General features: G+C 42.3%; 1 protein-coding gene across 4 annotated transcripts in view; it reads left to right on the top strand.

Moving 5' to 3' along the window:
* Positions 1-12,584, top strand: part of LOC147633897 (cellulose synthase A catalytic subunit 8 [UDP-forming]-like) — a 34,509-nt gene that overhangs the window by 20,939 nt on the left and 986 nt on the right. The window contains exons 11-20 of one of the 4 annotated variants that reach the window (XM_086804965.1): positions 6,151-6,291; positions 6,384-6,638; positions 6,723-6,917; positions 7,011-7,224; positions 7,472-7,758; positions 7,839-7,978; positions 8,863-8,965; positions 9,177-9,341; positions 9,479-9,674; positions 9,981-10,530. In XM_086804965.1, coding sequence (XP_086661091.1) covers positions 6,151-6,291; positions 6,384-6,638; positions 6,723-6,917; positions 7,011-7,224; positions 7,472-7,758; positions 7,839-7,978; positions 8,863-8,965; positions 9,177-9,341; positions 9,479-9,674; positions 9,981-10,084 — 1,800 coding nt within the window. In that variant the 3' untranslated portion in view covers positions 10,085-10,530. Of the gene's footprint in view, positions 1-6,150; positions 6,292-6,383; positions 6,639-6,722; positions 6,918-7,010; positions 7,225-7,471; positions 7,759-7,838; positions 7,979-8,862; positions 8,966-9,176; positions 9,342-9,478; positions 9,675-9,980; positions 10,531-12,584 lie in introns of those variants that run through there. The other 3 variants (XM_086804964.1, XM_086804962.1, XM_086804966.1) reach the window with 3 other exon arrangements.

The following is a 12,584-nucleotide window of genomic DNA, read 5'->3' as shown; positions in this document are numbered from 1 at the left end:
TCGTGATACTCGAGGGTCCATGGTTGCATCTTCATCGACTTATCTACTTCTGACTCTTGCACACTATGAGCTGCAGAGGAGGTATTAGAATTGTGCATCTCAGTGTTCTGGGGCTTTACCATTTATCTGGGTATTTTATTGTATTGCTCCTATTTATTTGTCCTGTGTGACCATTGCCATTGTAAAGCTGCTATTATAAAAGGTGATCTTGTCCAACTCTCTCTATCTCCTTTGCACTCTCTCATATGATTACTGTTTATGCTTCCGCCTGTGCTATCTCCTTCAACACAGTCCTAGCTAATAGCCATAGTAATAGGGTGTAAGACTGGACATCTACCACGGTAGAGGAAGTATATTCACCCCATGAAGTAGACATCCAACAATCGGCAATCTTGGGTTTTGGATAACTATGGCTAAAATCATCTATATCACATATGTGATAGAGCCTAGCATCCCATACCAAGAAAATACACCCCATATACATCTTACAAATCCATCACTCCTTAGCTTGTTCCAAAAGATTACCAAAGGTTGCTAGCAATCTTTTCGGGCATACAACCTGTTTCTTCTTGGGAGAATAAATCTATCCGGGAAACCTACTAATCTCAATATCATTCCAAATTTTTCTCTGAATCTAGATCCTAAAATATGTGTGTGCACATGAAGATCCTCGGAACTATCTCTGTGAAGCAAAGAAGCTTCATCTAGCATCTGACAATTACGATTTACTCAAAATGTAGACCCAACTACATAATGCTCTCTCCAATCATCTGCAATCCACAATCTCATTCTTTCTTCCTACTTGTATTTGATTTCTCAAGCCTCTTCCCTTTAGTCCAGACATCCACCAAATCATAGTCACAAGAAACGTTTCGAGGTTTTCTCCTCAGCTTGCAGTCTTCCAAAAGATTACCAAAGGTTGCTAGCAATCTTTTCGGGCATACAACCTGTTTCTTCTCGGGAGAATAAATCTATCTGGGAAACCTACTAATCTCAATATCAGTCAAAATTTTTCTCTGAATCTAGATCTTAAAATATATGTATGCACGTGAAGATCCTCGAAACTATCTGTGTGAAGCAAAGAAGCTTCATCTAGCATCTAGCAATTACGATTCACTCAAAATGTAGACCCAACTACATAATACTCTCTCCGATCATCTGCAATCCACAATCTCATTCTTTCTTCTTGCTTGTATTTGATTTCTCAAGCCTCTTCCCTTTAGTCCATACATCCACCAAAATTCAAATAGGAGTATAGATGTATCGAGAAGCCGGTATGTAGCAAATCCTAGTGTTCCATACCACGAGAATATATCCCATATATGTCTTATAAATCCATCACTCCTCAGCATGTAATCTTTTGAAAGATTACGAAAGGTTGCTAACAATCTCTTTCGGCATACAACATGAATCAGGAGAATAAATCTATCCGAGAAACCTATTGATCTCAATATCAACTATAAGATCCCTCCAAGATCTCCCTAAACACAAACAAGATTAGTACCAAAAAGAGAGGGTGTACCCAACCGTAGGTTTGCGACTACAAAACATCCCCGTGCCGGATGCTAAGACTCACTCCCATCTCCCAAGTCCATGGTAGGAGTCTCGGCCATAAATAACCAATCAATCATAAATAGCGAGTAACTATGGTTTTACTAATAATCCACCTTAGCCACCCATATTGGCCTGTATTCCCTAATCCCAAGGCTCCCCTAACCCTCTCGGATTAGGCCATTAATCCCAAGGATTAGCGTTAGGACATCAAACATTTCCTCCTCATACTCCTCAGCTCATAGCCTAGTCCTCCTCCAAGGAGCTTAGAGTGAGCTTCTCCATGCTTGCATGTGCCCAAAAGGACCGTGGAGGAGCTTTTCGTCTAAGAGTTCACGAACAACATGGCAACATATTCCTTGGCATGAGCCTCTTCACGTTTGTGTCAGCGCAGTAGAGGAGTCTGCCTCTACTCAAGTGCTCAGATAACTGGAACAAATCATGCAGCTTTAGAGTAAGCGACACCCCCACCTCAACTGTCACGTGCAGCTTTAGAGTAAGCGACACCCCCACCTCAACTGTCACGTGCACGCCCATGCCATGGCTAATCCTGAGCATGAACAACATTAATCCTTGATTAATCCATTAGTTAGGACAACATTTAGGTCATCAACATCATCTTCATCAATATCAGTAGTAGCATCAGCATAAGCATCAGTACCATCGTCATCACCATCAGCATCATCATCACCACCAGCATCATGGAAGGCATGGAGATCCAATCGGCAGCCTCCATACAGGAGTCGGCAGCCAGTCGGCCAGCAGTGGGGCATGCAAAGAAGTAAGCGCAGCATCATAAAGGAGGATATTTCATGCATATTGTGTCCAACAAACTAGCCAGCAGCAGGGCAGTAGGCCGACCAGCACGTCATCACATATATATAAGCCTAAGGCATCCAAGGTGAGGGTGCAGTCATGCACCGGAGTTTCCACATACAAATCAGCCTTTTCTCATAGCATACGGTCTGCTATCTGCTCCACCTGTGTGCATCCTCGAGAGTGTCCCCTTCTTCCTGCTTTTCACGAGTCAGCCATGCCCCTTAAGATCGAGTCGACCAACTACAAATATAGCTCCAACCCCCAAAAAGCAAGTTGGCCAGCTATAAGTGCTTGGGGAAGTCACTTTTAACATCTTCAAACTTCCTATCCAAGTTTTGTATGCCCTCAACCCTAGGCGCCTACTTCTCTGTCCATAAATCCATGCCCGAATAATAACATGTTCGGCCAAAATTGACTCGTAAACCTTACAAGTCACATAAATGATTTGAATCCTGTGACATTCATGCTTTGTGACCATCTTTCGGGCCCATCCATGTCAATGAATGCTTCAGCTTACTCCTTTTGTGGAAAATCCCCGTTCTCACCTTGGTTCCGTTCTGTGTGTGGGGGCTTTCCCCAAAACACTGATCCAAAGCTGGTGAAGGGACCAAATGGTGACATCGAATATGTTAAGTCATTCAACCACCTTTTGTACCATATAATACAAAGAAAACCTTGACACCAACTCTCTCTCTCTTCTTCTCTCTCATCTGTCTTAATCATGTTTAAATCAGCATCTTGTTCTTAATCAAGATTAGGGTTGTGGATCAATACAATAAGGCTTACACGCATGCAACATTGGTATTAGAGCATTCACGCTCAGCCACTTTAAGCATAAGTCCCAAGGAAGGTGCACGGCAGAAGAATGCAATAGAGTAGCAGATGGAGTGGTCAGCAACAAGCGAAGCCAGAGGAGGTATGTATGCGAAACCAATACATCATTAAGTTCTCATATTAGTTCCAAAGGCCTAGCAACAGGATGATCAATTCCGGCAAGTGACCCACCGTTGTGTTAAGGGTAAGGGATAGCAGACATGGGGATATCAGTGGAACAGATGCAGCAAGACTTGAAAGTGGAGATAAGAAGTGGAAGGTGTTCAAACAAAAAATCAAAGTCAGGGTCAAAGTCAGAAGTAGCAGTTTAAAGCTAGAAGTCCAGGGAGGAAGGATGATAGAGTGTCCACCCTTTCCTCAAGTTTAGGAGGGGATTTCACGTGCACGCCCGTGCCATGGCTAATCATCAGCATGACAACATTAATCCTTGATGAATCCATCCATTAGGACAACATTTAGGTTATCAACATCATGTTCATCAATATCATTAGTAGCATCAGCATAAGCATCAGTACCATCTGCATCAGCATCATCATCACCACCAGCATCGTGGAGGGCATGGAGATCCAGACGGCAGCCTCCATACAAGAGTCCGCAGCCAACAGGAGCATCCAGGCAGCCAATCGGCCAGCAGTGGGGCATGCAAAGAAGCGCAGCATTAAAGGAGGATATTTCATGAATATTGTGTCTAGCAAACCAGCTGCTGACAGCAGGGCAGTAGGCCAACCAGCACCTCAGCACATATATATAGGCCTAAGGCCATGAGTCATTCATAAGTCATTTCATCATTGTAGAAATCTAGAAGTCAATAGAGGCATGTAGAAGGCTAGATATTGGGTAAATCAAGGGCCTTGAATATGTAAAGTCATTCAGCCACCTTTTGTATCATATAATACAAAGAAAACCCTGACACCAACTCTCTTTCTCTCTTCTTCTCTCTCCTCTATCTTAATCATGTTTAAAATTTAAATCAGCATCTTGTTCTTAATTAGGCCTAGGGCTGTGGATCCTTACAATAAGGTTTCCACGCATGCAACATCAACCTGGGAAATGGAGGTGGGTTTCCAATGGATCCTAGGAGGCACCCTGGTCCACTTCCTTGGATGCCGGGTAATCCATTCTTGTCCCCCAAGGAGGAGATCACCTCCACCTCAACCTGGGAAATGGAGGTGGGTTTCTAATGGATCCCATGAGGCACCCTGGTCCGCTTCCTTGGATGCCAGGTGAGCCTAGGCCTCTCGCCCGAGCAGCAGATCACCTCCCTTATAATGAGCATCGTCAGGAAGATTTTGCAGTGGTCGAGCTCTGTGAGACTCTCTCTAGCAGGCCCAGCTGTGGTGGCTAACCAGGCCTTTCTAGCTACTATGTAGTATATCACCTCAAGCTGGTCCTCGAGGTCCTGTAATGGCCAGGGTCACTGGCTTAGCAGGAACTTCCTTTGGTCAAGGAAAGATAGCCACAAAACTTGCACCAAAGTGGTGTGGGGACACCATCATCTTACGTCCCCACAAGGAAGGTCTGGGCATCATTGACCCTGCCGTTAAAAGCTGAGCACTCCTTTTCAAGTTAACTGTCCGTGGCCTCCAGAACCTGGTGAGAGTGGATTTTGTCCGCTCTTGCCTTTCCGCTTCCACTCCCCCCATGGTGGCCTCAGGCTTTGTCACAGATGTGAATCTTCAGAGGCACCAGAATAGAATTTTCAGCCAACTTGCTTCGCACATAGGATAAATTGAAACTAGCTCTCTTCTAGTCTCCCACCACTTTGGATGAGGAGCAATTGTGGCAGTCCTTGGTATGAAACAATTTGGTCTGCCTCGCCTTCAGTTCTGTACTGGGTCCTGCACCCACATCCTGGGGGGCTTGGACTCTGGCCCAGCTGAGTTCTTCAGCTCCTAGCTCCACTTCTCCCAGCTCCCCACCACCATCCAACAACAATGCTTATATGCACTGCCGGGAATTGTGACTCACAAGGATGCCGGACGCCCCTAGCCTCACCTCACCCCTCCAATTGGGTGGCGATCTTCTCCAGGCATGACTTTCAACCGTGGATCTTCAGACTTTGAGATGACCTCCACCAGTCTTGGTTCTTGGCCCTTCCAGCCACCTCTGGCCGGCAGGATATCTTTCTGGAGGAAGAATTTCACGAATGTCTTCGGTGGGTGTGGGTCATTTGATTTAAGGACCTACTTGACAGATCAACTCCTCCCCTATTAAGATTGTCAAAGATCCTTCTTGGCAACTTTGGCTGTTAGCCTGTTGGAGAACCACGTCACCACCCCCTCGCCCATATAACAATGGGACTTGGGAGAGTTGTAGTGGAGATTCTAGAGCCCACCCGCAATGTAGGATTCACATCCAACTGAGGGGTTCCATCCCCAACGGCTTTAGCCATGAGATAGTATAAGCACCATTCTCTCCGACTCCTAGAGAGAGTCCATATTATGTTGCTGTGCCATCATCACATTATTCTATCTTTAACACCATCTCCATACACATGCTAGGTGATCACATATTTACAGAGAGTACACAACACGAGAGATACAATACAAGACGGACACAGGCTACCATGACTGGCCTTGTGGAGATTGCTTCTCAAGGAGTGAAAGAGTGGTGGTATGCAAGTGTTATGAACATCACGTGGGCTCTCCTTAAACACTTTGTGATCCGTTCAATGATCTCATGGTCCATTGTTGGCGCTTTGCAGACATTAATACCCCTCTCTCTCTCTCTCTCTCTCTCTCTCTCTCTCTCTCTCTCTCTCTCTGCAGTTTTAGTTGTTTTGACTTTTGGCTTGATTTGCAAGCTTGATAAAAAAAAAATCAATTGGACTTTTATTTTCTTTTCAAGAAAGAGACTTCTATCAATTGGACTTTTCAGTAGAGGAGGCAAGATTTCTTTTGATCTTTTGGCCTGATGATGGTGCATGGTGGATTTTTGATCTGGCAGAGGGAATTTGAAGAGTTCAAAGTAAGAGTTAACGCTCTTGTTGCCGAGAGCAGGCACACACCTGATGATGGTTGGAAAATGAAAGAAGACGGCACATACTGGCCTGGAAATAACAGGAGAGATCACGATGGTATCTTGCAGGTTGTTTAGATGATTGTTTGCTAATGTGCTGCATTATTTTCTCTCGCATTCAGTTCAGTTTTTTCGTAACACAATGAGGTTGTGATCATCAGGTGTTTCTTCACCCTGATGGTGATCTGCATGATGAAGATGGCAATAAAATGCCGCCGTTGGTGTACGTGTCAAGAGAGAAAAGATATGGGTGTGAGCACAACAAGAAAGCTGGTGCCATGAACGCACTTCTAAGAGCGAGTGGGCTTATGACAAATGGCCCATTTTTGCTAAACTTGGATTGTGATCATTTTGTGAATAACTCGCAGGCCATCCGAGAAGTAAGACAGCTAGGCGGACGAATAGCCGTGATACATGTCTTACCTTCCTTTCTAGCAACCATTTAGATCAACCCAATCCTTCCCCTTGTGATGTTAAGGATAATTGACTGCATTGTGCAGGCATTGTGCTTTTTTCTGGATCCCATCAAAGGCCATAAAGTCGGCTTTGTCCAATTCCCACAGAGATTTGACGGTATTGACAAGAATGATCGGTATGCCAATCGCAATACTATCTTCTTTGACATCAACATGAAAGGGCTTGATGGGCAGCAAGGACCTGTCTACGTTGGCACAGGGTGCATGTTCCGTAGAAAGGTGATGGTTCCTTGTTCAAGCATTCCACCACCTTTTCATCCTTTATAAAGCCATGATCATGGATGTCCAATAGGCCTATGGTGGTTGTTGTAGGCATTGTATGGCTACATCCCATTGCCACATAACAGTTTGAATGACAAGCAAATGAAGCTAAGCAAGGGTAAAAGATTGTTTCGGACACTTAGCCAGAAGCTCGAATTCTGCCGTCATTATACTGAAAATAAGATGGGCCTAAGACAGGTTAAGGATCTTTCAAACATGGGAGACAATGAGAGCGATTTGAAAATTGAGCATGAGGCTTTAATCGGTGAGATTCATTTAGAGATTCTTTTGCTTAGTCTGGACAGAGAGCCATCACGGCTGTCTGTCGGGGATGGATGGGCAATCTTGCCCGCCATCCAACTCCTGCCCATCCCACTGGTGGGGAGATGATTTTATACGCATCCTTAGTGTGCTTTTATTTCAAAACATGCATGCACTCAGGCCCATGGCCGGCCCTGGTTGGTTTGGGCACAAGTTACTTGGTAAGGTTTTGAGTTGAGCTGTGCTCCCAGTTTGTGAAGGATTGTCGACATCCAGTGACATATATAGAATGGGAACCTGTGAGAATTTTGTAAACTCTGCTCGGAGCGGGAAACAGAACGCAACCCAGACGAGCCCCCACGAAATGCTATGTGACATCATTCTAGCCATCAGCAGTGACTATGAGTTCAATACTGACTGGGGGAAGGAGATAGGTTGGATGTATGGATCCGTTACCGAGGACATTCTGACGGGCATGAAGGTTCATGCACGTGGTTGGCGCTCCGTTTATTGTGATCCTCAACTGGCAGCTTTCAAGGTAATCTATCCCTTAAGATGTGCAGTTTCAAACGTGCATTTTTTTAATGCATGATGTAGATACACAGTGTGATGTTGCAGGGTTCTGCTCCTCTCAATCTGACTGACCGGTTGCTTCAAGTGCAACGATGGGCCACGGGTGCTGTGGAGATTTTCATTAGTCGTTGGAATCCGTTGTGGGCTGAATGGCGTTCAAAATTAAAACTCCGACAGCGGATTGCGTAAGCTTCAGTTTTGTCTTAACCATTGCTGCATATGCTATCCTGTAACCTCCAAATGTATGTCTGTATGAAGGCATGGCAGATATTGTCATCTTACTCATATGCAATTATCGTGGATAGACATATATGCATGTAGCGAGATGGCATTCGCATGTGAAGGTTGACGTTTGTGTGTGTGCGCGAAGGCATTGCAGATGCTTGCATCTTAATCATAATAGAGACACACATATGTGCATTTAGTAATCATGCCAATGTTGAGATGTGTGTGTGTCCGCGCATCTGTGCATGCGTGTACATGTATGCATCAGGGCATGGCAGATGTGTCTTACTCATGCGCAGCTAACATGGATACAGGTGTGCATCTTGTAATATGTCATTTGTATGCCAATGTTGATATGTATGGGGGTGTGCACACATGCATACACCCATACACATGTGCATGTAGTAATATGTCATTTTCATGCCAATGCTGATATGTATGGGTGTGTCTGTGCTGCACACACGTGCACTCAGTCATACGCTCAAAGCTTTAAAATCCCTGTAATGTGATCAATCCACATCACATGGAAACTGCACATCAAAGGCCTGTTCAACTGCTGCTTTGCACATACCTAATATGTGTTTAAACTTGACTCAGCCGACAAAACTACTGACAGCCGACGGCGTAGAACCTCACAATTACCTTCATGAATGTAGATGATGTGCCATGATGACTTGGTGTTTATCAACATGGAATGTCAAAAATAATTATTTGATTTTTCATTTGGATGTGACTTGCTGTTAGTACATATATTCCCTTGATTTTAAAGAATGGTCTTTACGAGAGAGAACTGCCTAGCTTAGTCTGCGGCCGATGATTTTTTATTTTTATTTTTTTTGTGCAGATATGTTAACAATGCCTTTTATCCATTCACAAGCATCGTAATCTTCTTCTACTGCTTGCTTGGCCCTCTTGCCATGATGGCTAATACTTTCTTTGTACCAATTGTAAGCATAAGTTCATGGCACCCCTTAATTTCTTTAGAGTCATAAATTTGCACTTTCATGTATGATAGAAGTTGTACGTGCATGCTTCCATCCATTCAAATGCACACGCATGTGCATGTGCATATGCAAACAAACTGATGTGCACATGCGTGTGCATGTGCATATGCAAACAAACTGATGGTTCTGAAATTTGGATGGCCACTCTTTGCAGTTGGATTTTCACGCAACGATACTGTTTGTGGCGTTGATTTTTTCGGTCATTGCATGCTCTTTATCAGAGCTACAGTGGAGCAATGTGACCTTTGATGCTTGGTGGCGCAATGAGCAGTTTTGGGTCATTGCTGGTGTTAGTTCTCATTTGGCAGCAATATTCCAGGTGCGAAATACCTATTAAATGGTCCATTTTTAATTGCAACTTTATTATTGGCAGGTGGAAATCCATCTTATAAGTTTCTGACTGCTATGACATTTTAGTGTATATAGGAATAGAAGTAATCAAAATTTGCTTGGCAGGGGATAATGAAAGGGCTAGCAGGATATGATATCAGCTTCACATTGACTTCCAAAGGGGGGGAGATGGAGGAGGTGGATGAACTCCATACCTTTAAGTTCACCTGGTTGTTGCTGCTGCCGGCCTTTGTACTCTCCTTCAACATTTTTGGTGTGGTTATCGGAATTGCTCGAGTGGTGATTATGGATGAATCATGGGGTGATTCCTTGACTCTCAATACGTCTTTATGTTTCTTGTCTTTGTTTGTCATAACAATATATCTAGATGCTATACCGTTAAGTACATGCATGAACAGTTCTCTTACAACTCTCTATAGCTAACCAACAAACCCATGCACACACACACACACATGGACATGAAGAATTGTGAAGGACATGTTGCAGACTCACCAACCCAACCATAGGTTTGATGTCACATGCACAAATTAATTTGGTGGCATGTGGACAAAATCTGAGAGTTAGGGACAGGTTTGGGGAAGTTTTGGAGCCTTTTTTTTCTTTGCAGAAAATGAAACTTTTATAAGTAAGAATAAAGCTATACAAAGTCACAGCCATCAACCGGAATGGACATCATCTCAAATGCAAGGTGCACACAACCAATCTGGCTGAGTCTGCCCTGTATCTCCAAAGCTCTGACAGAAACTCAGTACTCAGACCTTTGTATGAATGTGTGCTCTTATGTGTGTGTGTGTGTGCATGTGTGGGAGCATATATTGTGTGTGTGGCTGCCCGTACAGCACACACCTTATTCAAGATTGGAAGAAAGTCTTATAGCAATGGCCGTGACATGGTGCAAGAGAATTCGCCGAGGGCTGAAAGCATACATTGGATTGCGGCTCTTGCCTGCCCATTGGCTTTCACATAGCTTTCAGCTCTAGAACAAGAAATTGCAGCACTGGAGCAGCAAGTACAGTTAGTCAGGCATTTGTAGCTTAATGCACATCAGATAGGAGCCTAGATCTGAAACATCATTTTCCATGATTGTTCATACAGATAGTACATTCAGCAGATTAGCTGAATCCTCTCTTCTTTGTGTATTTAGTTTGTGCATCTTAATCAACAATAATTACCATGAATTAGGTGCTGAAGCCCACATGACTATGTAACACGTGACTACTTGGGACCACTCTGAGTTAAGTTAGGTGATACACCCAAATATGAGGCATTGAGGCCATGGACCATCCTTTTCACGAATACGTGCTAGGTGTGTCACATACCACACTGAACGCCCATCAGGTTCGTAGTCCACTTGTACCATTAGGTTTAGACTAGATCCAGATCACATACTGTTTGGAACACTCAAAACATTTGCACATGGCTCACTCATATAGGCTTAGGCACCATTGGGATCATTAATCAACTCCCCATATCTAACTGCTAACCCCTGTTACACCTTGCATGACCCATAGAGTAGGAACTCTACCCCATAGTTTATCCATACCAAGGATCTAAAATGTTCTTCCACAAACCAATTTCGTAACAACCACTGTTCGACAATGGGCCGGAAAGGTGGGAAATATTTCAAGTCCATTAAGGAGCTCCACCGCCCATCTTTCTTGTTTAAGACCGTTGAAAGATATTGAGAAATGTATCGGTGTCTCTTCTAAAATAGAGCTAAAATCTCCTCTTTTAGTTGTACTTATTAACCCCCTTAAGAAGATATAATAAAGTTTTTCTATTTCTTCATTGGGTCCTAAAACTTTCATATATTAGAAAAGAAATCAAAGTAAAACATGTCATGTAGACTCAATGTTTGCATAAAACAAGTTTTAAGTCTAAACAATGTTGGACCTTATATTGATAAAGGGAATAAAGAAGCAATTGTTTTAAGTCTTTTCATTACTTAGAGTTTTGATTCCATATCCATAATCATTATTGAGAGTTTTGATTCCATATCCATAATCATTGCATGCAATTAAAACAAGTGACTTTTACTCTATTGTAACAATAATCAATATATGCAATTATCCCTGTAGAGCTCGATCTCGTGTTGTGGGTTACTCTTGTTAAGTAACAGAACTTGGCCTATGCATCCACCTTCATGCTTGTGGGCATTGAATTGGCCAGTTTATGGAAATCCCCATTCTTGAGCTAGATTGTATCAACTTACACACCACTCATCACAGATATATCTTTTCCATGCAACACTTTTTTTTTTTGAAATGTGTTTGTTATGCTAGCAATCATAAATGTAAAGTTGTTAAGAGCTAGTAAATGATTGCCCTAACAATTGCAAGTGTTTTTTTCTCTTTTTTTTTAAAGTTGGAGGGAGACTTGATTTATAAAAATGGAATCTTTACCTCTTTATAAAACTAAGGAACTGCAATTATAAATTTGACTTGCATATATAGTTTTGCTGCACGTGTTTTTAATCAACTTTTGATTATCAATGGTTAATGAACTTTGCTAATACTAACAATACAAAAACAAACCCAATACCAAGATCTATGTAAAAGCTCAAGCTATGTATCCATAGATAATATAGTGGAAGAGCACTAATCCTTGAACTTGATTCTTCAAATCTATTTCTCTTTTAAATGTGATTTTTCAAGTCTATTTGTTTTTCCAACAGAATATAAACAAACACACATGCATGTGTGTGTGTGTGTGTGTGGCATAACGTACACACACACACAAATATAAAAAACCTTCTTGATGGTAAGATTGAAAAAGAATATTAACTAAAGCCAGTTTTTGTGGAGTGTTTTTATTAAGAATGAAATCTTAATGCAAAAAACTTAGGATAGTGGAAGGGCACTAATCCTAGAACTTGATTCTTTGAATCTATTTATTTTTTAAATGTGATTTTTCAAGTCTTTGTTTTTCCAACAAAATATAAACAAGCACACATGCACGTGTGTGTGTGTGTGTGTGATAACTTTCACACACACACACACACACACACACACAAAATATCAAAAACCTTCTTGATCTTAAGATTGAAAAAAAAAAGATCTGAAGCCAATATTTGTGGAGTGTTTTAATTAAGAACGAATCTTAATGCAAAAAACTTAGGATAGTGGAAGGGCACTAATCCTTGAACTTGATTCTTCAAATCTATTTCATTTACAATGTGATTTTTCAAGTCTTTGTTTTTCCAACAAAATAT

Source organism: Cibotium barometz, chromosome 11 (genome assembly GCF_041138505.1).
Source record: "Cibotium barometz isolate CiBa-2024 chromosome 11, ASM4113850v1, whole genome shotgun sequence".
Taxonomy (NCBI): Eukaryota; Viridiplantae; Streptophyta; class Polypodiopsida; order Cyatheales; family Cibotiaceae; genus Cibotium; species Cibotium barometz.
The sequence above is the reverse complement of the archived record's forward strand: the minus strand, read 5'-3'. Positions and strand labels throughout refer to the sequence as shown.